The 26786-nt window shown below is 43.2% G+C and overlaps 1 protein-coding gene across 1 annotated transcript in view; it reads left to right on the forward strand.

Moving 5' to 3' along the window:
* The first annotated feature begins 333 nt into the window (after positions 1-333).
* klf8 (Kruppel-like factor 8) overlaps positions 334-26786 on the forward strand; it is a 91541-nt gene continuing 65088 nt past the window's right edge. Inside the window, exon 1 of the mRNA XM_039777961.1 lies at positions 334-727. Within this exon, the coding sequence (XP_039633895.1) occupies positions 701-727 (27 nt within the window). The 5' untranslated portion in view covers positions 334-700. The remainder of the gene's footprint in view (positions 728-26786) is intronic.

The following is a 26786-nucleotide window of genomic DNA, read 5'->3' on the forward strand; positions in this document are numbered from 1 at the left end:
GTAGTAGAAGTGTCCTCAATTAGCCTGCTGGCTGACGTCAGTAAGGGGACATGGGTGTTTAACTTCACCATCTCTGAGCAATATAGCTGCTGCCTGCTGCAACATAGATGGCATTAATAGATACTTGTACCCCGAAGCGAGCAGCTGGTTGCATGCTAATTCAAATTTCCCAATGCATTACTGCGCGGTTCTGCTGCAGCTCCTCTCCTCCTGCCCGCCCGCCTGCCTGCTGCCGGTGTCGGGTCGCCGGCAGCTCAGATCCGCTCCGCTCCTCTGCAGGGCTGCAGGGCTGCGCAGCTCCTGACTGACAGAGAGATGAGGGGTGGGGACGCAGGGTGGGGTCACAAGCAGGGAGAGGCGGAGGAGGAAAAGGCAGAGAGAGAGCCCAGCCCTTGAATACACGGCAACAACACGCCGTCACAGAGAGAGGGAGAGACACACAGAAAGACTCGCTGTATTTTGGGGGAGCAAAGGGAGCCTTCGACGCTGCGGATATGAACTGAAAAAAAAAACACTGGAAGAGGCAGGGTTCGTGCTCCTATATCCCGAATATTCACTGTAAAGGTGAAAAACTAGCCCCCCCCCAAACCCCCCTGTCTCCCTACCCGTTCTTATTCAGATAGAGCTACCCAAAGCCCCGACCGAGCCCCCTCCTGCTGCTGCTCCACCCCTCCGCCGCTGCACCGCTCCGGCAACCGAGATGCACACGGAGACCCGTAACAAGAAAGTAAGTGTACGTTATTGACTTTGCCCTGGTCAATGAGAAAAGAAGAAAGAAACATCTATCTGTCTAGATGATCTGCCTGTACACAAGCAGAGTTGACATTGTCAGCTGTACATGTGCCAAATAGGAACGTCAGTGACTAGGCTCATGTCTTATAACAGTTAAATTACAAGTACATCCTTGCAGGCAGGCAGTTTATTTTGCAATTAGTGGAAGAGTTTTTCTTGACAGCGACCTCATTGCATTGTAGAACGTTATGTTTAGAGCATGTTCAAAGCACTGTCATTCGCACGGTTAATACGAAAACCTCTCCGTCTCTCTCTGCGCGAGGTTAGTTCAGATTCAATTTTAAATGCTCTGTGATCTCTGAGAGGCAGGAAGGAAACGGAAGGCAGAAACAGCAGCTTGTAGGACACCATCTTAGCTTTTAAAGGGCCAGCAGCCTCGACAGAAACGCGAAACCCTGGGAAGCAGCCAGGTGCACTGCCTCCAGCTGCACTGCATGGGCCCTTGTGTCTTTAAATGAGTCTTGCTTTAGCATAGTATACTGTATATGTGTCAGTTGGACTGGCGGTAATACTCAAAAGCAAATTAAATCTTACACTGTTATGGGACACAGAGCTGAGAGCAAAACACCAGTTTCTTCACCGCAGCTCCAGATGTTTACGGTGGTTATTGGATATCCATGGTTTGTAAGAAAGATGCAGGAGACAACTTACAGTTTGGGACCCAACTTTCAAGGTCCTCAAAAAAGAAGTGAACTTCGACCTTGAAAATTTGCATGGCTGACCAATTGATGTGTGTTGTGTTTGAACATGGCTTGTTTTATGGACTGTGGCACTATCACTCTTGCTCTGTTGTTTTTATTTTATTTTAATTTTGACTTCATTTTTGCCCTGTTCAATATTTTATAATTACCAGCATTGGAGACTAGACTGATGACACATCTTAACTCTATTAGGGATACAACTAACAATTATTTTCTCTATCGATTATTTATTTATTTATTAATTAATTAATTATAGTCATAGTCGGTTGATTATTTTTTTGATGAAGCACTGCCTTGTGCCAGTGCTGTATTTCACACCTATGAGCAACACTTTTCACTAGCCAATCTCTATCCTTTTTAGAGTAGCCAATGTTCAAATGTACACACGTAAAGTTGACGAGTGTTATGTAAACTGTTAGAAAAGTATTGTATGGTTCGGCTCTGCTGAACTCGACTACATTTTTCGGTAGCAGCACTTTTCTCTAGTACCCCCTCAGTGTAGGCCTGATTCTCAGCTGATCGCCTTAGCAACTGCGCATGAAAACTGCCGGGACGTAATGTTCAACGTGACACTTGCTGAATCCTTTCATCAGCAACCAAACTTAGAGGAACGTTTTCACTTCGTCAGTTGTACAGCTAAAGACTGTTTTATGCTTCTGCGTCGAATCAACGGCGTACCCCCGCAGACCCTTCTGCGTCTACGCCAGACCCTACGCCATAGCCTGATGTGCACCTCTTGAAAAATGTAACTACGCGTAGCAGCGATGCACGTCGCTCGGCCGTGGCTTGGTAGCGTTGCATTTCCCCCCGACTCATTTCCTGGTTCTCCTTCTCCATAAACAACATGAAATCAAGGAGAGGGTTAATTTTTCCTGCTACAGATGTCTCACCTTGGTCAGAAAACACAGGGGAGACACTTTGTTTCTCTCCCCACGACTCTAGAGTCGGTACTCGCTCCGAAGCTAATCACCATCACTCTCTCACTTCTCCCTCGCCTCCCTCAGGCCACTTACGTAGGCTACGGCGAAAGCTCTGCGTGGAGCCATAAAACAGCCTTTAGTGTACGCCGTGGTTTTGCGGGCTGTCATTCTTTTAAAAACTGGGTCGAATGAATAAAACAACCGCAGCCGCTATTAAGGGTAGCTTAGCTATTTAAAAATGGCGGGTTTGTGCAGGATGTGCTGTGTAGCGCTAGTGACGGTTCTCTCTGACCAATCAGTGCTCTGCAGTGTTTTAACTCCACCTTCTAGTATTGGTTGGAAGCTTGACCAAGGTGGTACCAAAGAAAGGATCCACAACTTTTGCTAATGGAAAACCAAAAAAGAGCAAGTAGAGTCAGGTCAAGCTGTACCATGCAGTGGAAAAACGGCATAAGACAGCTAAGGGCAAGTAGCCTGGCTCCGCCCTCCAACGTACTTCCGCTCAATTTTCATTTTCCTTCAGCACGTCGTCTGGGTTTGCAGTATATTCGCGGGTTTTCTCCGGTCCAATCTTTACCTGTCCGATCAGCGAACAGAGGGAGTGGCTGAGAACGATGACGTTGAGGTCGCGCGCTTGTTTGAGTTGTAGTTCCGTAATGGCGTCGGAGAAAGATGCGAGCGAAGCCATTCGGTCTGTTGTGGCAACGCTGCCGAAGATCCAGAAGTTAAAGCCCGAGTCTAGAAGGAGTTGGCTAAGGCGAACGCTAGCGATGCTAAGCCGACGTCATGATCAAACGTTAGCGATTGGTTATGGCAGATCAAGAGTGGCTCTGGGCAGATCTAATAGTTTTAAACTTCAACAGAGTACCCGCCTTCAAGGATGTTAACACTTGTCAATGGAGAGTGGCCAGACTCTGTACAAATGAAATGTACGAGAGTCTGGTAGGACCAGGCTAAAGGGGAAGTGTAGTAAAAAAAAGTAGAGCTACTAGTTGAAATAATCTAATTAGTGGTGCGAAAACCACACCGGCATCTTGATAGCTAATATTACAGGCTATTAGTGCTGGTTTTGAACTTAGTTAGCTCCTCTATCCTAACATATACATAGCTAAGAAGCATTTCTTCAGTTAATAACAAGAATGCTAGTCTTCATAGCAGTGCATTTTCTCCTCTCTAGCCATCATCTTTTTTTCACTGAGCTTCAGTAGAGCCGCTCTGCCTCCAGGTAAAGGTAGATTAGCAAAGCTAGCTAGTTAGCAGTACCATATTTGAGTGTGTCTTGTGTAAAATCTGTATGAAAGGTCAAAACACTTTGGGCTCCAGGGCAAATATGTGACTGCTTAACTCAATGAAGGGCTTTTAAGTGAAAGTGGAAATTAATAGATCGTCTGTGGCCTTGTGACTGAAGACTGGTTTTACCACTTCCATTTTAAAAGTAGTTACCACAGTAAGTAGCTTTCAGTCTGCAATAAACTTAGTAAGGTGTCACGACTCTCCCTGTGCATTTATAATTAGGCCTAATAAATCCACTGCAGCATGTCAGCAACCCAGGAAATGCGCATGAACAACAGCATCGGAGTCACAAGCACTTTATTTGCCAAATACAGTAAATCTGCAGGAATTTGAAGCCAGCATTGCACTGGAAGGGCAACATGTATCCTCAGGTTTCAAATAAGATGAAAAGGGTGCAAGCAGAGCGCTGGCATACTTATATTTACATGATGGCGCTTTTTTGATTTGCTTATAATGCTACATGCAGACATTTAAAGCTGAAACCCATTTCAGACCAAAAGTCAAAGCAACAGCGTTGGGGAAAAAAGATTTAAACTTGAAGACGCTGAGCCTTGCGGGTGAAAGTTGTACGTAAGTCTTTTAAATAAACGTCAGTTAGATGGGTCAAACAAACAGGACTTTTCACCCAGGAGACTGTTGTTGATGTCTCGTGTGAAATCAAAAGCACGAAAAATTGTGCATACCCTTTTGTAAGATATGTAAAACTTTGTATGAGGATACGTTGATGCTATGAGGTCATTGCTATCGTTTTTCTGCACTGACTGCATCTTCATCAGGTGGGATTGTAATGTAGAGGTCTTCACTGGTACTGTGGATTCCTGTTATTAGAGATCCAATACCGGACCAAAATTGCTATTTTCCGTCTAATCAAGGCGGCTGGTGTCTCCTTTTTATTGTTTGGGTTTTCGGATATATGTCATAAAACCCGAGTGGATCCGAGCTGACTCCTTATTAGCTGTGATCATGTGGTGTTTGTTTGTGTTGGTGTTCTTTCTCTATTTGGGTCTTATTGGGTCTAATTATCCTCAGGTCTGTCCCCAGACTTTAACTGCTGCGTTGTCTTTTTTTAAGTTGAAAGAGTTTGAGTTTCTATAATTGTATCCTCCAAACAAACAAGAAACATAAAACACATCACTTCCTGTAGGCTGGAGAATGTTTCCCTCATAAAAAGTGACTCAACAGGTACAACAGTGACTCTAAGAGCTTTAATGAACTATAATGAGACCAGTGAAACACATTTTAATGTTACATCAGTCAGTCGATAGTGGCAAACCAGACATTTATTTACACACTCTAAATATTTTGGGTTATTACTTTAAATGATGTGGTGCACCATCACTTGTTTAGACACAATAAATCTGTGTAATATTGTACAAATAATAGCAAGTAAGATGAATATAATAGACCACAGAGTAACTGTAGACATTAGTGTCATAAGATAAGTGTTTATTTGTTTTCTTATTACTTGCTCTAGTTGACTGTGCAGAAACACTCATGAAGCCCTTAATTTATTTCTGTTCTTTCGGTTTTGACTTTAACCTTTGACCCAGATAACTGATTTTGACACTGTGAGAGCGGAAATCCATTTCCTCCCGTCACAGTTAAGGCTGTGCATTATTGGAAGTGTAGTTAACTGATTGCAGTGCTCTGCTTCTGCATAACAGAGGCACAACTGAGCATGCTCCATGGTTTCTGTGTGTGTGTGTGTGTGTGTGTGTGTGTGTGTGTGTGTGTGTGTGTGTGTGTGTGTGTGTGTGTGTGTGTGTGTGTGTGTGTGTGTGTGTGTGTGTGTGTGTGTGTGTGTGTGTGTGTGTGTGTGTGTGTGTGTGTGTCCAGGATCAGCTGGGCTGTAGAGTGAGAGCAGGGTCAGCTGTACATTCCGGGGCAGAGCATCAGCAGGAAAGGGCCCTTGAATACAAAGTCTGCCTGTGTGTGTGAGAGATTGTGTGTGTGTGAGAGATGGTGGGTGTGTGTGTGTGTTAATGCGTACGTGCGTGAGAGAGAGAGAGAGAGAGAGAGAGAGAGAGAGAGATGATGCCTTGCAGTAGGCAATGATTAACTATGCTGAACAAAGTTTGATCAAACTACTGAGATAGTGGATTTTGTGTATAAGTGTATCAAACACACACACACACACACACACACACACACACACACACACACACACACACACACACACACACACACACACACACACACACACACACACACACACACAAACTTGTTGCCAGCATTGTCACCCCAATCAGTTAACCGGGCAGCAGTTCCCTGATTGACCCAGATTTACTCTCCTGGTTATCTCAGTTGCATGAAATGGTGGGAAAATAATAATTTGCCATCAACATCTGTGAAAAAAATTTTAACAGCTGTGAACTTTATTTTCAAATTGTATGATAAATGACACAGCTGTGCTGTTGATTTAGCATGTTTCAGCTCATTATGTACACTTTATTTTGCATACTTTACAGCGCTGCTGACTGCAGCATGCCTTTCTCATTTAGTACCGTATGTTTGCTGAGTGATTTTGTAGCTTCAATACAGCCGTTGGTTTCAATACATTTCAGCAAAAAACATTAAAAAAAAACAACTTGATGAGACTTGTAGAAACTGCTATGCATAGACAATCCATTATCATGAACCATTAGTCACCATTTGTCTAGTGTTGTTATTGTTGCATGGCAATGCAGGAAAGTTAAAATTGAAACATTCTAAGTGCAAGAATTGACTCAACTCCAATTCAACATTCATATTTGCTTATTTGTCCTGGCCTCCGTGTTTTATTTTTTAACTACGCAACTCATCAAATTGGTGCTTTTTAGAGAACAAGTTACAGTTCTCAAATGTTGGAGCATCCTTGAATGTGCCTCCAAGGAAAGTTTTTAAATTGAATAATGATTTAGCTACAATGCTAGCTCCCTGCATTTTAATCTGGTTGTGAAAGTTTTGCAGGCTTACTTCGCCTTCATGATTAAATTATTCCTTTTAAATGAATTGAATTTGTGGGAGTACATGGAGTTTCATACCAGACATTTTATTTTTAGGGATCTAAAATATCAATGTACAGTATATGTAATGTTTTAGTGTCAGTACAGTAGAATCAGGGGCATCTTTCTCAAATGTCTTTCTTTAGAAAAATAAAGAAATCTGTCAGAAGAGACGCAAACAGATGCATGATGCAAAACAGTGAGTTTTGCAGCATGCAACTGTCACTGTTTCTTCACTGGAAAAAGTCCAACCACATATATATGGTTTGGCACTGGTTTGCAATGTCTCTCTGGTTGAATAAGTTTCCATAAGTGTGTGACAGGATTTAGGGAAATGTAGGAAGACCCTAAATGAAGTACTGTAGAAGTAGGTGAGGTAGTTTGAGGGAAAGTAGGTGCACTGAAAACACCTGATCACGAAGAAGAAATTGGCATGTGTCAAAAATTGATTATTTTAATGATTTAGAAGTATCCAGGGGTGCATTTGTAATTTAGAGGCACTTGTGACCTGGAGATCAGGAGTCTCATGCTTCACTGGCTGAGCTAAGGGCGCTCTAATAAGCGTACTGTAAGTGTTTTCCAGGTGGCGAGGAGCTAACTGGCTCACTGCCCTTTTCCATTTTCCATTTAATGTGATGCTCTTATTCAGAGCAATTTACGTGTGCAGCAGTACAATAAGCTTCAGTTCCTTGATCGCCAACATTAAAGGCTAGTGGCAGGGACGAGTGCAAAGGGTTGGATGCCAGAATGACAGATGACAGGTGTGCTGACAGAAATGTTTCTGTGGCCACCAGATGAGATGGAGAGTTTTTGTCACTTCTCTGCATCCTCATGCAAAGACATTGACATGTTGCACCGCAGATGCTTGTATTAACCACAACTGAGTATATTTGTTTGTGTATCAAGTGGGGAACCAACCCAGCTGAGTGGGTGACTGGTTAGTTGGCCAGCTGGTTTCCTGACTCTGTGTGTGTGTGTGTGTGTGTGTGTGTGTGTGTGTGTGTGTGTGTGTGTGTGTGTGTGTGTGTGTGTGTGTGTGTGTGTGTGTGTGTGTGTGTGTGTGTGTGTGTGTGTGTGTGTGTGTGTGTGTGTGTGTGTGTGTGTGTGTGTGTGTGTGTGTGTGTGTGGGGGCGTGTGGGTGTGTGTGTGTCTCTGAGCGCATGTACCATGGAAGAGATAAATGAGAGCGAGGTAGACATTGTGTGAGGAATGGACTGGGTGCGTTAGGGCCATCGCAAGGGTCATTGCTGACGGGTGGCGCTTTGGTCAGGTCATTCAGTCAGCTGAATCACTGAGAATGAATGGGAAGCAGGGAGTCTGGAGAGCAGAGGGGAGGTAAATGTCAGATCTGTGCTTTTCATTAGTCTGAATACCGCTATAGAGCTGTACAGAGCTGCATAGAAATGCAATTTTTCATATCTTCTTAGGGACTCAGTGTATGTTAAAGACACAATGTAATAAAAATGTCACATTGTTAAATAATGTCATGTCATAATATACAATTATCTAGCAATATATTTAAAAAGAATCTAAGAAAGATACAGCCTGGAAAGGAAACTCTTTCAACGTGACAATGTCCCCGTACCCAAAGCCAGCTCCATAACGAAATAGTTAAATAGTCCCTGTTTGGTGTGGAAGAACTTGACTGGCATTGCACAGAGCCATGAGCTCAACCCCATCCAACACCTTTGGGATGAAGTGGAACCGACTGGGAGCCAGACCTTATTGCCACAATCAGTGTGGCTAAATGGGAGCAAGTCTCTGCAGCTAGGCATAAATGTCTTGGGCAGAACCTGAAACCAGAGGAGTGGAGGCTGCTATATCAGCAGATTAATACCCATGGTTTGGTCACATATGGGTGTAATGTTTGGGTGTTCACGTACTTTTTTTTTTTTTTTTAACATTTAGTGGAAAAAAAAAAGGAGAGGGCAGAACTTCCTGTTTCAACTAGAAATGTGTTGCATTAAGAATTGGTATGATTTTGCTCAAATCTGGGGCACGATACATCTTGACACAGATTGGTGCCCACAGTGTCTGCATTATTCAGGTAAGACAACATTTTAACTTGTTGCCAATGTTCTGCACTGTTGCTTGCAGGGTCTGGAGGAGGGTTAAGAGACTCTGTTGCCCTGGATTCAGCAGAGCAGGGTGGAGGGGGTGGAGTTGTTGGTGGTGTCACGGTGTCTTTTTTTTCTTCTTCTCTGTTTGCTGGGCGGCCTTGCTCAGGCTGGCCTGCCCCCGGGCTTTAGCTCTATTTATAGAGACGCAGCACCATTTACATGGTGAAGGCAGAGCAGAGCAGAGCTGGCTGATTCTCTTTTTTTACAATACCAAAATTTGACCCTGGACACCATTACTACTAACATTTTAAAATTGCCTACTACAAATATATCGCAGTGAACAAGAGTAAGATTCAAGCAATGTGTGTAGAGCCAGCCTAAGACAGAGTGTTGAGAATGAGGATATGTCGTCACAAGCTGTTGATCTGACCTTGATTTCTCTATAAAGAGTCTCATCTTCTTCACCACCTTTTTAAAAAGGATTCAGACCTGGACTGTATGCAAAAAAAAATTAAAAAAATGAAACGTGTCATCTTGTCACCAGTGTGTACAGTGAATGCAATGAAGGTGATGGAGAAACAAATCACAGCTAGCCTCACAGAAATGTGGGTTGGATTCTATTAGTACAATTAATCTGCTGGACTTGTTTGCCTTATTTTTGAAGTTATATTATGAGATAAATAGGAGCGGAGTGGTTCAGTATTTTTCATATCTGTACACAAAATAATTCCCTGTTTGACTCCTGGCACTAGTTTTATCAACCAGTTTAGGTGGAACTGGGATCCAGTTCAAGTCGTGATGGACTATCTGTTACAAGATGCACCGCTGCGGTACACGGATAAGAGGCAGACTGCTGCAGCTCTGTCTATTACAGGCCTCCTCCTACTTATTTTTCACTACTACAGTCTACCATTGACACCATCTGGAGGTGACATTGAAAATAATAAAATGTCTGCCTCAAGAAAATACTATGTTTGTAATATTATTATGTAAAAATCATTTATAGTCTTACTAACTGACTATCAGATATGAACTCCACACAAAACCGACATTATGTTTTTATCCATTTCAATAAGATAAGATATTAGATAGATAATCCCACATAGATAATTCCTGCGCTACAATCACAAAGATAAAAAGAAAGCTGGAACAATGAATGGATGTACAAAGTCCAATGATATGCATATAATAAATACGTACTGGACATATCATAGATGAATCTGTCACTTTGTTTTACTATTTATTGATTAATCGTTTAGACTATAAACAGTCAAGAAATTGTGAAAATAGCGCATTATGATTTCAAGGTGTCGTCTTTAAATTGAAAATTAGAAATTTTTGTCAGATTAAATATCCATAACACAAAGACATTCAATTTACAAAGAGAAAAAGAGAAAAGCAGCATATCTTCATATTTGAAAATCTGGAACCAGCAAATGTTTGGAATTTGAGCTTGACAAATAACAGAATGGTTAGCGTTTTGTTTTGTTTGTTGATAGGGTTAATGACTATTTGAATTGTTGAAAAGGTCTGAGATGGGGAAAGTCTGGAAAGGTACTGACACATGAGACTGTTGGAAAACTGAAGGTGTGGCAAAACTCAAGCTGCCAGCTTGTGACACTGTAGCAGGCAAAGCCAAATGCAGTGTGTGTTTTGGTTGTGGTTTTGCCATTTTGCCCATGGAAACCCTAAATTTATTGATGTAAGTGGCAGCTGATTGTCTTGTCACCAACGTGACAAGAAAAGCAGAAGGTCGGTTGAATTAGGTAGTGGTAGAGATGGGGAAAAAGGCAACACCCACTGTTGTTTATACACACACACACACACACACACACACACACACACACACACACACACACACACACACACACACACACACACACACACACACACACACACACACACACACACACACACACACACACACACACACACACAGGTCCAAACACAGAGTTCCTTGGAACAGCTTGGCTGGCCCAGTAGCCATCTGTGTTGACTATACATTGAAGTGACAGTTTAACTCTGTCTGTCTTAATGTGCTAATCTGTCATACTTGTATATTTCCTGGTGATTCTGGCAACATCTTAGCTGTCCGGTTGTCCTGTTTATTCCAAACAAACTGGAAACCTGGAACACATCATTTCCTACAGTTTTCATATGAGGGAGCTACCAGACCACAAGTTTTTCAAGGTAGAATTTATTGTCATTTTCTTAGTATACAGGTGTTATGATATTGTGTTCTTAAAAAAAAAAAAAACTTGGGGAGTGAAGTTGCAAAATGATATTTAATAAATATAAAATTACAAAAAAATAGCATTTAAAGTCTTTGTTAAAATTAAGTGTGCACTAAAAAACTAATTAAAACTAGAATGGCACTCAGAGAGCAGAGACCTGTGCCAAGGCCCATGGTGCATTCACATGCTCCAAGCATGGTTCCATTTCCCAATGTGTTCATGAGCTTTAAGTGATGTGGAAACAACATTCACGCTACAAAGAAGATGTGTAGTATTTTATTGCTCAGAGCGTCTAAACCATGAATGTATTTAGTCTTTTATTGCTCCTATATATTAAGAGAACGGGATAATGAGAGTTGCTCAAAAGCGCATAAAGCAGTCATGGAGCTTCGAAAATACCTGGCTTTTCTGCAGTCATGGAGCTCTGTCTTCCGCGTTGACTGGCCCATGACATCACGATTGACATGCGCACTAGCAACAGTTTTTTTTGTGTTGTCGTAGCAACACTGCACGTTCTTGAGCTTCTATCTCGTGTCTTTTCTAAGTCTATACGTCGTTCTCTTAACTCATGAACTCACCGTTTCCTTTTTTCCCCACTAACGTTAAACATTGTGTTTTCATTGTTCCTGATCATTTACATGCTTATCTAAATAAACGATTGCTGTATTTAGAGTACCAAGGAGATGTAATCATTATGTCGTGGGTTAGGGTTGGCGCTGTTCCTGGGGGCTTGGTCTAAACAACCAGATCAGGTGAGCCACGAAATATGAATGCAGCAGAAAGGCTTACTATGTTAACGAAAGTGAAAAATAATTGTGAATCGGCTATATGAGACGGATCCGCTCCAAAATGTAAAGGGGTTCTTCCCTGGCCTGTGTTAACACCCTTGCAACAAGTTGAATGAAAATCGGGCAAGTAGTTTTTCCGTAATCATGCTGACGGACAGAAAAACAAACGGATAAACCGAGCCAAAACATTACCTGCTTGGCGGGGGTAACAAAAAAATTCAGCAAAACAAAAAGGGATGAACGATGTCATTTGGAACAATGTCTATCCGGAAGCGGAACGTCGTGGATATAGACTTGTGTTTTTCTGACTGTCTAATACAACTTTAAAGCCTTCATTTTTGTTGTGGAAAGTCTTGTCCGTTTCTTTACTCTTGTTCTTGTTCCCCTCCTCCTCCTCTCTGTTGGGTCCATAGACTGTATGTAAGGTTGGGTCATGGTTTCTCATTATCGGGTCCTCGTTGCTCCATCCCAGCATCAGCATCATTACTGTTAACTGGCTCTTCATGGAGGGAGAGAATAGATTAAATTGACCTGCTCGTTCAATCATTGACCAGTTTTCTGGCAATTTTATTGACTTGTTGGCTGTCATTGACTGACTGCCTTTTTCAGCCGTTTGATTAGCAGACTTGTTAAATGACTATCAGTTAGCTCTTTGGCCTGTTTACTAGTACAGTGAGTGACCGAGTTCCTAGTTTACTGGCCGACTGTGTGAAAGTGCACTTTTACACAGACATTCCATGCATGATGAGGGATAAGGAGCACATATTCAGCATGGGTTTGATCCTTCATACCAGACTGTTTGTCACAGCAGTGTTTCCCACAGATTAGAAAGCAATTTGTGACGCGGGGCGGGGGATGTTGCCCCGTGTCAGCTGGGGAACGACGACGACGACGACGACGACGACGTATTTTTCGTAACAACACGCTGTTGGATGCTGTCCTCCTCTCCTACTTTAATGCCTAACAAATCTATCTCTCTCTCTCCCTGACCCTGTCTTTCACTGGTTGAAGCCTGAAAATATTGTAAACAAATTAATAACATAACTAATTACACTGGTCGGACTGTTCAGACTGATACCTCCGGTTCAGGATGGTCCTTATCCTCAACACGTGCCTTTTTCAGTTGCGGAAAATACTTTTCAATACTCTGGATTGAAGCAGCAAACATTCAGTGTAAGAGTAAAAAAATTACATAACATTATTTATAATAAGTTTATTTGATTAACAGCTGCTACATATAGTGTTTTGACCTCGACAACCCAACTGCATTTTACTGCAAACGTGCGACTAGTTAACTTTCTAAAGCAGGCGCAATAGCTTGTTTGCTAAGAATCGGGTCGGGACTCCAACATTAACACACTGACAACATTGTATTCAGAATATAAAATATTTGTATAGCACTTTTTAATGTGTGATTGTGTAAAGGTGTTCACGAGATAGATGCCAACCTTTCGTGAACTTGTGAATTTCACCAGCCATCTTCTCTCACAGACGCTGTGTGCATGGTGGGAGGGGCTGTGTTGTGTGTGTGTGTGTGTGTGTGTGTGTGTGTGTGTGTGTGTGTGTGTGTGTGTGTGTGTGTGTGTGTGTGTGTGTGTGTGTGTGTGTGTGTGTGTGTGTGTGTGTGTGTGTGTGTGTGTGTGTGTGTGTGTGTGTGTGTGTGTGTGTGTGAGCAAGACACAAGTGACAGAGAGACGGAGGAGAGCAGGGAAAGGAAATGCAGCTGAACTTGTTTTTAAATAGCATTTAAAAAAAATAAAAAGAATAATGAAACGCAATGTGCGGCGGCCGGTGTTGATAGTGCGGCGCACCACAACACATTAGTGTATGTGTGGGAAACGCTGCACAGTATTTACCTGTGACTAGTCTCGCATTGTCCACACAGCATTCCGGGTTGGGAAAAAAACCTGCTCTGGTTTATTGGCATTTCTTTAATCCATTTCCCGGAAGTGGAACGTCGTCGATATAGACCAACCTGTGACTGACACTGAGCTCACACAAGACCCACGGCAGAGATATAAGGAGGAGGTTTCTGTCACTTTGGTATGTGGGATTTTGATGGATGACCTTTTGACCTGGGGGTCAAAGAGTCACGACCTGTGAGAAAGCAAAAAGTGATTGATGCCTTCCAGGTGTGTGTGACTGGTCTGTTCTGGAAGCTTCTAGAAGGAAGGCGTGTCCCGGAAATGGCGTGTGTTAAGTGATGCAATATGAGCGTCACAGGAAGTAGAAAAATGTTTCATTTAAATGATCCAATGGCGTTAGAGATGAAATATCCGGATGTGTTTGAAATGATCCAGTGAGAGAAGAGGGGTGTAGCGTTAAATTTTGAGCATAAAAGGGTTTCTTCCCGTTTGAAACAGAGAAAGATAGGTTTTTCATTCTACACACAGCATGAATGTAAGTTTGAGTAACGCTGCGAGAGAGATGTCTGCTGAAGAGTGTACCGCTCCATTGAGTCCGTACCAAGGAGGCACTTCCAGCCGGTGGGCTTGGCCGCTGATCTGTGAGACTCCAATAACAATGTTCCAAGATTCTGTTACGACACCCGGGCTCCAAAGAAATGTGTAGTGTATCTGTGCCGTAGCCAGATGCCCCCGTCAGAATCTCTGCATGAAGAATGGCCTCTACAACCTAGTGGTATGTGTGGGGCCTGGGGGTATGTCTTCAAGTATGAAGAAGGTGAACTTTGCTTTTATCAGTTGAAGGAAGGGGAGATGCTGACTCCTTCTACAGTCATGGTGAAAATGAGCTTTGACGACTGGGGGGTGATGAAGACGATCCTACAATTTGGTACTGATCAGAGCAACTCCGAGAACCCGACTACCGCTACTCAGGATAAAGAGACTCAGACTGTTTTGATAGAATGTAAAGAGGAGAGAAGTGTCGGTGAACATCGGTAGCAGCACTGAAGACAAGCCCGAGGGCGTCCTAGAATGGATAATTATCCCAGCGATAGCGACCTGTCTAAGATGAACATCATCTGTGGATCAACATGGCCCTCTGTTACCACAGCGCGTGGGGCGCTGGTGGTTCCAGGCCCTTCTGCTCTCAGAGATTCGAAACCACGAGATCCTGTGACCTCTTTGTTTTGCAAAGATTTAATACAGAGTGCGGCTTATTCAGAACCGTGCTTGCCTTACCAGCATTGGAATGGGCTGACAGACTGATGGAGGTGGGGGATAGATTGACCAATCTCTTCCATAGCAGCCGCGGGTGGAAAAATACACTGGTTGTGAAAAAAACTCTAAACTTTTGAATTTTTTTTTTCTTTTTTTTAACCACGCCCATACCACACCTTTTTTCCAGAAGTTTCCAAACTACGCCCCGTTCCAGAATTTTCCTAACACACACCCCCTTACAATGAGTATAAAGGCTGAAGCAGACAGTGACAGAACATGGTAAGATGTTCAGCGGGGAAGAAAGAAAGATTACAACAATGTTCGAGCTCAGCAACAAAGAGACCCCTTACACCCTGGACAAAAACACTTACACACCGGGTCCTCTTCACCTCCTCCAGAGACAGCGGGCAGGACTGCCCTCCAAGGCCGCCCGCCCTCCCGAGACAGACAGGGTGGATTATGCGATTATGAAGCTGAGCGCTGCCTACACTGCTATCACGGGAGTCTGAGACATTTGACATGCCTCCGGACAGTCAATCTGAGGAGGAAACCCTGCTAAAGTGGTCTGTGGAGGAGGAGTCGCTGGAGGACGATTCAAAGTCGGAGAAGAGTCGGAGGAGTCGGAAGGTCCTCCTTCCTCAGTGGAGGAGGATGAGATGGAGGAGGAGGAGGAGAGCCCTGAAAGCCCTAATCCGGAAAAACAGGAGGACTGCCAGGAAGATGAGACCGATGGGTGGGTATCTTCTGTCCTCACCGACACCGTCAAATCACCGTTTTCACCTTCTCAACTTGATTATACACAAAGACAGACGGGCTCTGTGTCATGGATGCGATTGAGCATCGGGCCAGAGAGCAGCATGACTGCCTGGAAGCATTGGCTGACAACTTTTACGGGGACAACTTCTATCGTTTGATGAAAAGACTCATAACACCTCGTTTCATTCCAGCTATTCAGCGTCTGTTACATTACGCGCACCATCGAAACAGAAGATTTCAGAGTGCGCATGGTAGCAGAGACGCTACTACATGAACTGAAACTAGCAAAGAAGATCTTTGATCCCATCACCGAGATGTACGACAATTTGATTGGTCAGGAGTTCTGTGAAAATCTTCCAACTGCGTTTGGTCACCGAGTGTTATGAGGACTCATAAGAGTTATATTTTACCATATTTAGAGCGGAAAACAAAAACCAAAAAAAAAAAAAATCACGTTTTTAAATGCGTGACATTTACTTTTAAACATATGTAACCTGCATGTATCTTTGAATATTTCTTTTTTATCTTTATATCTGTTTTAAGAATTGTATTTTTCTTTTCAACAAAATATCACAGTGTTTTTTAACATATGTAATCCAGTGTGTATCCTTGAATATTTCTTTTCAACAAAACTTGAATGACATGTTGTATCTACAATCTTTTGTAAATAAAGGAAAAAAAAAAGAAAAGAAAATGAATAAAGACTCATTCTTGCATACGGATGTCTTAGAGAACTGTTGAGGTCTCAGAGGAAAGGATGGCAGAAGCGTGTGATGGAAAAAGTGTATTACGATCCTCTAAATCCAGCCAGCTATGGAGGTGTAAAAGCGACTCCGTCAGAGTGTAAAAAGGATGAGACTGGCCGAAAATGTCAGTGTTCAGGAAGTTAGAGATTTTTTAGCAGAGCAAGATGCTTATACATTGCATAAGCCTGCCAGAGTACATTTCAAGAGAAACCGAGTGTTTGTTACTAAGCCTTTAAATCAATTCCAAGCCGATCTCTGTGACATGCAAGCCTTGGCAGAACATAATAGCCGGATTTAATTATTTACTGACCGTCATAGATGTATTTTTCGAAAAAAGCATATGTGCGTGCGTTGAAGAGGAAGACTGCCTCGGAAGTGGTAAAAGCATTTCAGTCGGTGTTTCAAGAAAGTTTAATACCTCTAAAGCTACAAGCGGACGCCGGAAAAGGAGTTTTTCAACAAGAAATTTGAGACTCTGATGAAGAAACACAACATCAAACATTTTAGGGCGCGAGTGACTTAAAACCGTCGGTTGTTGAAGCGTTATATACCGCACTCTGAAAACTTCGCATGTATAAATATTTTACTGCTCACAACACCAAAGCGATACCTCGGCGTCTTACCAGACCTGGTACAGAGTTATAATAACAGTTATCACACCTCTATTAAAATGACTCCTATGGAGGTCACAGCGGAGAACACCGATCAAGTGTTCCACAATCTGTACGGCACCTTTGCCTCGTCGCACAGGAATAAAATAAAGATGGCTTTTAAGAAAGGAGATCTGGTCCGTCTGTACGAAGTGAGAGGCGTTTTTCGATAAAAAATACGAGCAGAGTTTTACGGGCGAAGTCTTTACAGTGACCGAGCGTATTCCCGTACACCTCCCATTATATAAATTAGTAGACTATGACGGCGAGCCTGTCGAGGGTCATTTTATGAAGCAGAGATGCAAAAAGTAAAAATGGCCGCCAACAAAATGTTTCAAAGTGGAAAAAATCCTAAAAGCGCGCACTGTCAAAGGGAGAAAAACAGGCTTTTGTGCAATGGAAAAACTGGCCGACAAAATTTAACAGCTGGGTTAAATTGGCTGATGTGTGTCGGTATATAAAACCTCTGTGTACAAAGACCGGTCCATACACTCGCACTCAATAGAGAATCATGGAACACACCGCCTCTGAGGGCTTTTATGTGACTCTGCCTTCCGCGCCAGTAAGGAAATATTTAAAAGTAATACTAGCAGTTGTTACACAATCGATTTGGCAAAACCGATTGAACTTGCTGGCGAATGGTTGTTGGGCCTATCGGCGAAATCATATATCCGCGCCACGTGGTATAATTTACCGGCAGATTCATCCTATTTTGAACTGAATCGAGTGACCGATGAGCCTCAGCCCTTGGTGAGTGTAAAATTTAACAGAGGCGCGTACTATAATGCGTCCTAAAGATCTCCTGGAATACCTGGTCCGGCGGTTAAAAAATATGATGCCTCCTTTGGCGCCTCTTTCAACAAGCGTGACCAAAGCGGATTGACTTCAAAAGGCGGACGGTCTTTACAAAATCAAAAGCGTACCCCCTCTGGCTTACATGCTTTCGGTCTGAAAGTTAATGAATGGTGGGCGCTATCCAAAGCGGCCATCTACATATCCTTGTTGATTTAAACGCAGGCATATATAACCTGTTTGTCTATCACGGATATCATTCAGTATCAAAGCGTTCGGCGACAGTTACTCACCGCTGCTTGGTGTCGTGAATGTGAAAGGTGACTTTGGTGACATAACGAACGATCGTTACCATACACTCCATTATATGCCGCTGTCGAAAAATTACATCAAAAACATACGCACCGAAATTAAAACAGATCGCCAACAAACCCGTGGATTTTGTTTTTGGAAAAACAATTGTGAAACTACACTTTAAACCAGTGCAGCGTTCTTTGTAAGATGCTTCATATCAAAGAAGACCCACGCCCGTTTTGTGGCCTACTATGAAGGTCAAGTAGGGTAGCGTTACCCGGTTTTTATGGAGCTCGGTTATGTACCGGTAGCGGTATAGGCTCAATATTTTCCAAAGCTGTTTCGCTTTGTAGCCCCTCTGCTAAGAAAAGGTTTCGCTGTAGCAAAACCGCATCTTAAAACAACCGCTACAAACATTGCATCAGATGCAGTGAAAGGATTTATGGGAAACTGCACGAGAACAAAAATCAAGAGAAGCGGCCCGGTATTATGGTCTTGTCCCGTAGAGCAAAGGAAACGCCCGCCAGGTGAAGAGGTTGTTTCGGCTGCATTTAAAAGCGCCAGCCTGCTAAAGCGAACAAATCAGTCAGGAGGCAGCTCGAAGAAGGAAGTCTGCACAGAGCTCCGACATATTTTAACGTTGCAAACAATGGCCCTCTTACATCAGAAATGCGGCAAGAGTGTACCCTGGCCGAGCTGGACCTCTTTTCAGCTCCCATGACACAATTATCCGTAGAGGATAAAAAATATCAAAAGTACCAGCCGTTATCAGCACTTTCGGACTCCTCCCGATTGAATTTTACATACCTGGAGGCGGTGAAAAGTACCTCGATTTAAGCGACGCGCTGCTTCATCTCAGAGTTAAAATTACAGAGAAAGATGGGTCAAACATCCCACCAGATACAGCAGTTGGGCTCATCAACTACCCGCTGAATACAATTTTTCAGTCAATGCGACGTTATTCTGGGGGATAGATTAATTTCCCAGTCAAAGTGCACGGCATCCATATCGGCGATTATAGAAACTTTGCTCAACTTTTCAGACGACACGTTAAAAGAGTCAATTTAAGCGCCGGTCTGTTTTACAAAGACACGCGCAGACGCCATGGATTCTGTGGTAATAAATAATGGTCCTAACAGAGGGTTAGTCCAGAGAGGTCAATTCAGCGCAGAATCTGCCGAAGTGGACCTTTTGGGCCCATTACATAGTGACATATTTTTTCTGCGAAAGACTGATGTTAAACTCTGTTGATTTGAGAATTAAACTGATCCGTAACAACGATGCATTTTGTCTTATGGGGCTGCGTGATTCGCGGTTCTGTCTAAAGATAATATCGGCATGCGCTGTTTGTTAAAAAGGTCACCGTTTCCCCGGCTATACGTCTGGGTCACGCCGCGCAGCCCTGATGAAAGGAAATGCTCTTTATCCGCTCTCAGGCGTCTGTGTGAAGACCTATTCCATACCGGAAAATTCCAGGATCTGTAACCAGGAAAACCTATTTCTGGGTGCTATGCCTCGCTATCTAGCTTTAGCCATGGTTCGAGTAGATTCTTTTTCAGGAAGAAGGGACCTATCCCGTTTAACTTTCTTCATAATGACATTGAATATCTTGCACTGTGTCAGGATGGGAGGCAGCTGCCTGCTAAAGGCCTTCCAGCCCGTTTCAACACAGGCAGCTCAGTTAGAAGATATTACAACATGTTTACATCTACTGGGAGACACCTCAAGGATCTGCCTCTTAGCATTACCCGTAGGGAATTTACCGAAGGTTATTCTTTGTTACGTGTTCAATCTGGGAGCCGAAGCGAAGACGAAAGCGACGCCACGCCCATTTCCTCAAGGAATTTACGTCTTGAAATGCGCTTCAGGGTCCCTCTGCCTTACACAACAAGCGTTAATAGTATATGCGCTTATTTACGATTCCATTCTGGAGATCAACTCTAAAGACAGGTGTTGGTGGATTATTATTAAAGATATGGATAATCATCAGCTAGAAAGGCTTTTACATCATCTTATAGGAGACACATTCCGCACGGCGTGTGGGCTTGTGATCAGCTACCACGCTGAGCCAGACCTTTAACCTGCCAGCCTATTTTATAGTGAACACTCATCCTTCCTACATGCCTGGTGAGCACTGGCTCGCACTGGCGTTGGAAGAGGGGCCGGAGTGCAACTTTTTCGACTCTTATGGATTTCCGCCAGATTTTGCTCATTACCCAGCGAGCATTTTACAATTTTTGGAAAGTCGTTCAGAAGGCTACACTACCACAACCGCCAGCTCCACGCATACTTTCTCTATAGTGTGCGGACAGCATTGCGTTTTTATCTCTGTCACGGCGCGCATGCGGTTTATCTTATAATAACATTTTGGGCTTGTATCATGTTGGCGATGTCTATAAAAGCGACCGCATGGTATCTACTTTTGTGAATAAATATCAAAGATCGTCGCTCGTAACCGCTCAGAATCTTTTTCATCATAGTGTATGCTCTCTGAAAATGTTTAAAGATTGTTATCACTTGTAAGAAACATGAAAAACAAACAAGCGCTGTAACCATAAACTTGTGATTAATAAAATGCTTTATTGAAAATGCACAGTGTACGGAAATTCTCTTCATTTTACAAGTTTAAAACCTTAATCCACGTAGACCATCTTGGGGATTTTTGTCTTTTGGCGGTGATTTTTCTTCAAAACCATCTCCGTCCATTCTGAGTTGTCTGTACTGTTCCGCACGCTTGCGGATTTTTCACCATCGAAGGCGGGAATGTTGAGCACTGACAAAGTATTTAAGAAACCAGTCCATCCTTTTGGCATTGTTTGTGTTTTCTTCTTCTTATTAGGCTGCGCTAGATTTTTGAATAAATCTATCATATAGAGAGCCTTTACGACAGAGCCTTTGTAAATAAAATTCGCCCCTAAAGGACCATCTACGTCATTTGCGGCTAATTTCTGCATAATGTAAAGGCGTTTTTCGGTCGTGCAGGGGCAGGTTTGTTATCACATACGCTTGCAGCCTCATCCAATAGGAGTTGGGGGTCCGGTGCTGATGCTGCTGCTACACCACCATCAGCACCATCTACGTGGTGCTCGGCAGCTGTTGCATCTGATGAGGATGCAGAGTGTTGACTTTGTTGCGACATCCGGATGCAAGTGTGAAGTAACCCTATGACGCTCTTTCGCTTTGTTTGAGCAAAGTGAGATAAGCGTAACATCAACGCCGTATCTTTTAGCTTTTTCATACATTCACAATCTTGGATCATTTAATACGGCGCTCATTTTCTCATTCAAATCATCTTCGGCTGTCTGTCTGATGGATGGCTCTGGTCTAGTCATTTTACTCAGCTGCTGGGGCGAAATCAAATACATTTTCTTGGTAGCCTTTAGAGCCATATTATTAATTTTTTCTTCTCCTCTTAGCTTCTCGGAATCAGCCCACCTAGTAGATTTCCGAGAATAAGCCTCGCGACGAAAGCAGAGGAAGGATAAAACCCCCAGTTTGTTTTTCAGAACCTGATGTTTTACGCTTTAAGCTGGTTTTTTATCTGCCAACAACCTTATAATATTCTTTTGACGCTTCAGTTGTCTGTATTGAGAAGGGGACACCTTTAGATGCCCTTTCAAAAGATTAAGAGATAATTCGCACAAGGCCTGCAGAAAATCAGGTGAGCAGTGTTTTAAAATGTCTTTGCGCTTTGAAGGCTTCGCGTGGTACAAGGCTTTTAGTAACAGAGCGTTCCTTTTTAACCCGCTCCGACATAATGAAGGTCTATTTTGTTTTAGCGATGTAAACCGTCGTCTGCTGGTGGGGAAGTATCCCGCGCGCACTCTGTAACGTTCTGGGCATGAAGGTGTGAGGTCAAAATTAAATACCCGTGCGCTGACTTGGTAGCATCTTGAAAACTTTCCAGGAAAAACTGTTTTTGTGGAGGGAAACATCTGATGTGCTAGTACCCTCATCTGCAGTTGGTCGCGGGGGTTTTAAATAGCACGAGGTAATTACAGTTTAAACTGATTGTACGGCTGTATTTACCTTTATGGAATACATTTTGAGTCAACATCATGACGCTCATCCTTTTGTGATGTCGGTATTGCGTGAATATTTTTCGCCACCTCGGGATGGTCACCTGCCTGAAATATGACGTCGTCAGGATGACCGAGATGTGAATGGTCAGGAGGAAACAGATTAGTGTCGTCAAAGAATCGGGGAGTCCTTCCAGAAATGTAATTCTTTTATTCATTTTCTTCATTTCATCATACATGGGTTGATAACTTGTATAAATCCATACAATATTTTTCTGGTACAGCGTCCATCACCGTTCACATTTTTCCAGTACAGATTTAATAAAATAGGGTTTACCACAACCACTTGGGCCCACTACCAAACATGAAAATGGAACCTTTAGTCTTGGATCAAAATCAATCTGCTCCATCATGCAGCTAATAACCAAAAGGCAGAGTTGTACCGTCAGGAAATACTACCGTCTCTTGTCGTACCACGACTCTAAACTTTTCTTGAATGTAGCGTTTTTCAACAGAAATCCGTTTTTATCACGTTTATAGTCTGTTACGGCGTTTCAAGGAATCTTTCCTTAGACCCCTCAAGATAGCCGACCCAATTCTTTTTGTGCTGTCAAAATTGATCAGTTCACTGCATTCAGCGTCTGTGTAATACCTTTAACTTTCATCACCACTTTTTCTCATTTTTTGGTCTGGTAGGCGTAGCTCTTTGGACCCGCGGCTACAAATTCATGTATTATGTATGCGCCGTAATTCATCCGATGAGGTCACCGAGATAATTACCCAGCTCCAGAAGTCTCATTTTCTTTTATCACATAGATCAAGCTGTCCGTGTCACGTAGAGAATGTTCTGTTGCAGCCTTTCTAAATAACTGTACAATTTCAGGCGCCCGTGGCGGTGAGTAAGCCCAGCGATAGAAAACATTACTGCTTGACCTGGGGGACTACACACCTGTCATTATACAACCACTGAATCAGTGCTTTCGTCGCGGCGGTTTGTTGGTAAGCGACCGCGTGTTTAGAGTGTATTGTCCGAAAACACTAAAGTGAAAAGTGTTGGCCCGACGGCGAGTGTGGTTTGAATCAATTACTTCTCTTAAACTTGCCCCAAAGCAGTTCAGACAAGCCTTGGACACCTGTCTCTTTGCCGGATTTGTCTCAATTTTTCTCAGGTTTAACCTGATGCCTTGATGCAATTAAGTAGTCTCTGATGTATTTTCCTACTCTCATAAGTCCCGCGACCTCCGCCCGAAGCCTGAAGCTTCTGTTTACCCTTCAAAAGGTGTGAATGTACTGCGATAAAAGCGTGCTGCTCGTGCCTCAAAGTGCCAGACCTCAGAAAGTTTAGACACCTTGTAACCCATCTGTACCCGGCATTGCGCTCTGCACTGACCCAAACTCCGGTCAGAGCTCTGGCAGCCGTCATCATGACTACATGATGCGGCTCTGATTATTAGTCTCTGAGCATGCGACAGAGTGCGAACACTAATTTACCGCTGAGCTGTTTTATAAGGTAACACGGGGAAAATACAGACCTCTTGGGAATCGCGGTTGCTCTGATCAGCCCAAAGTAGTTTTCAATTCGTCAAAATCTCTGTGGTGTACGGGGATGGCCTAAAGGGTATGAGCCTGTTAGCGTTAGCGTCACCCGGATACAATGACATTAACATCTACATAATGCACCGATTCGTCTGCACCTGCGGTGTACCCGTAGCCTCAGCGGCGCTGAGTAAGCCCCGTACGAATGCTTGACCGAGGAGCCAGAGGTTCAGGTGGTTATATTTCTTCATAAACTCTTTCGCACCCCGTGTGTGTTTTTCATCAGAGTCCACGCGTGCTCCGTCATCACCTCTGTATGCAGTCCAAGGCATATATAACCTGTTTGTCTATCACGGATATCATTCAGTGATATCAAGCTGATCGTGACAGTTACTCACGGCTGCTTGGGTAGCCGTGAGATGTGAAAGGTGACTTTGGTGACATAACGAACATTACCGATTTTCCATACCTCCATTATATGCAGCTGTCGAAAAATTACATCAAAACATCACGCTGTCGAAATTAAAACAGATGTAACAAACCGTGGATTTTGTTTTTGGAAAAACAATTGTGAAACTACACTTTAAACCAGTGCAGCGTTCTTTGTAAAGATGCTTCATGTCAAAGAGACCGCGCCGTTTGGCCTACTATGAAGGTCAAGTAGGAAGTTACCCGATTTTATGGGCTCGGTTATGCGATTAGGGTATAGGCTCAATATTTTCAAAGCTGTTTTGGCTTTGGCCTCTCTGCTAAGAAAAGGTTTCGCTGTAGCAAAACCGCATCTTAAAACAGCAGCTACAAACATTGCATCGAATGCAGTGAAAGAAGGATTTATGGAAACCTGCGAGAACAAAATCAAGAAGTGGCGGCGGTGTAACGTATATGGTCTTGTCACGTTAGAGCAAGGAAACGCCCGGTAGAGAGGGTTGTTTCGCGACTTGCATTTAGACCGCCAGCCTGCCGGACCAAATCAGTCAGAGAGGCTGGCTCGAAGTAGCAGGAAGTTCCTACAAGCTCGGCATATTTTAACGTTGCAAACAATGGCCCTCTTTACATCAGAAATCGGGCAGAGGTGTACCCTCGAGCTGGACTCTTTTCGAGATCCCATGACACAATTATCCGTAAGGATGAAAATAAACAGTACCAGCCGTTATCAGCACTTTGGACTCCTCGCATTGAATTTTTTACATACCTGGAGACGGTGAAAAGTACCCGATTTAAACGACACGCTGCTTCATCTCAGAGTTAAAATTACAGAGAAAGATGGGTCAAACATCCCACCAGATGCGCAGTTGGGCCTCATCAACTACCGGCTGAATACAATTTTCAGTCAATGCGACGTTATTCTGGGGGATAGATTAATTTCAGTCAAGTGCAACGCATCCATATCGGCGATTATAGAAACTTTGCTCAACTTTCCAGACGACACGTTAAAGAGTCAATTTTAGCGCCGGTCTGTTTTACAGAGACAGCGCAGGCGCCATGGATTCTGTGGTAATAAATAATGGTCTAACGGAGAGGGGTTAGTCCAGAGAGGTCAATTCAGCGCCCAGAATCTGCCGCCGGAAGTGGACCTTTTGGGCCCAATACATAGTGACATATTTTTCATGCGAAAGACGATGTTAAACTCTGTTGATTTGAGAATTAAACTGATCCGTAAATAATGATGCATTTTGTCTATGGAGCTCGTGATTCCGAGTTCTGTCTAAAGATAATATCGGCATCGCTGTTTGTTAAAAAGGTCACCGCTTTCCCGGCTGTACCGTCTGGCTCCACCAGCAGCCCTGATGAAAGGAAATGCTCTTTATCGCTTCCCAGCGTCTCTGTGTGAAGACCTATTCCATACGGAAAATTCCAGGATCTGGGTAACCAGGAAAACCTATTTCTGGGTGCTATGCCTCGCTATCTAGCTTTAGCCATGGTTCGAGTAGATTCTTTTCAGGAAGGAAGGGACCTATCTCCGTTCAACTTTCTTCATAATGACATTGGAATATCTTGCACTGTGTCAGGATGGGAGGCAGCTGCCTGCAAAGCCCTGACGTTCAACACAGGCAGCTCAGTTAGAGAATATTACAACATGTTTACATCTACTGGGAGACACCTCAAGGATCTGCCTCTTAGCATACCCTGTAGGGAATTTAACGAAGGTTATTCTTTGTTCGTGTTCAATCTGGGAGCAACGAAGAACAGCGACGCCGTTGGACATTTCCTCAGGAATTCACGTCTTGAAATGCGCTTCGGGGTCCCTCTGCCTTACACAACAACGTTAATAGTATACGCTTGTTACGATTCCATTCTGGAGATCAACTCTTAAAAGACAGGTGTTGGTGGATTATTATTAAAGATATGGATAATCATCAGCTAGAAAGGCTTTACATCATCTTATAGGAGCATACACATTCCACTTGCGTGTGGGCTTGTGATCAGCTACCAGCTGAGCCAGACCTTTAACCTGCCAGCCTATTTTATAGTGAACACTCATCCTTCCTACATGCCTGGTGAGCACTGGCTCGCACTGACGTTGAAGAGGACGCAGAGTGCAACTTTTACGACTCTTATGGATTTCCCCATGATTTTGCCTCATTACCCAGCGTAGCATTTTACAATTTTTGGAAAGTCGATTTCAAAGAAGTTAGAAGAAGCTACACTACCACAACCCCCAGCTCCAGCATACTTTCTCTCTATAGTGTCTGCCGGACAGCATTGCTTTTTTATCTCTGTCACCAGCATGCCGTTTATCTTATAATAACATTTTGGGCTTGTATCATGTTGGACGATGTCTATAAAACGACCCATGGTATCTACTTTTGTGAATAAATATCAAAGATGTCGCTTCAGTAACGCTCAGAATCTTTTCATCATAGTGTATGCTCTGAAAATGTTTAAAGATTGTTATCACTTGTAAGAAACATGAAAAACAAACAAACGCTGTAACCATAAACTTGTGATTAATAAAATGCTTTATTGAAAATGACAGTGTCACGGAAATCTCTTCATTTACAAGTTTAAAACCTTAAATCCCTATTAGACCATCTTGGGGATTTTTGTCTTTGTGGACAGCGGTGATTTTTCTTCAAAACCATCGCCATCCATTCTGAG

Source organism: Perca fluviatilis, chromosome 16 (assembly GCF_010015445.1).
Source record: "Perca fluviatilis chromosome 16, GENO_Pfluv_1.0, whole genome shotgun sequence".
Lineage (NCBI taxonomy): Eukaryota > Metazoa > Chordata > Actinopteri > Perciformes > Percidae > Perca > Perca fluviatilis.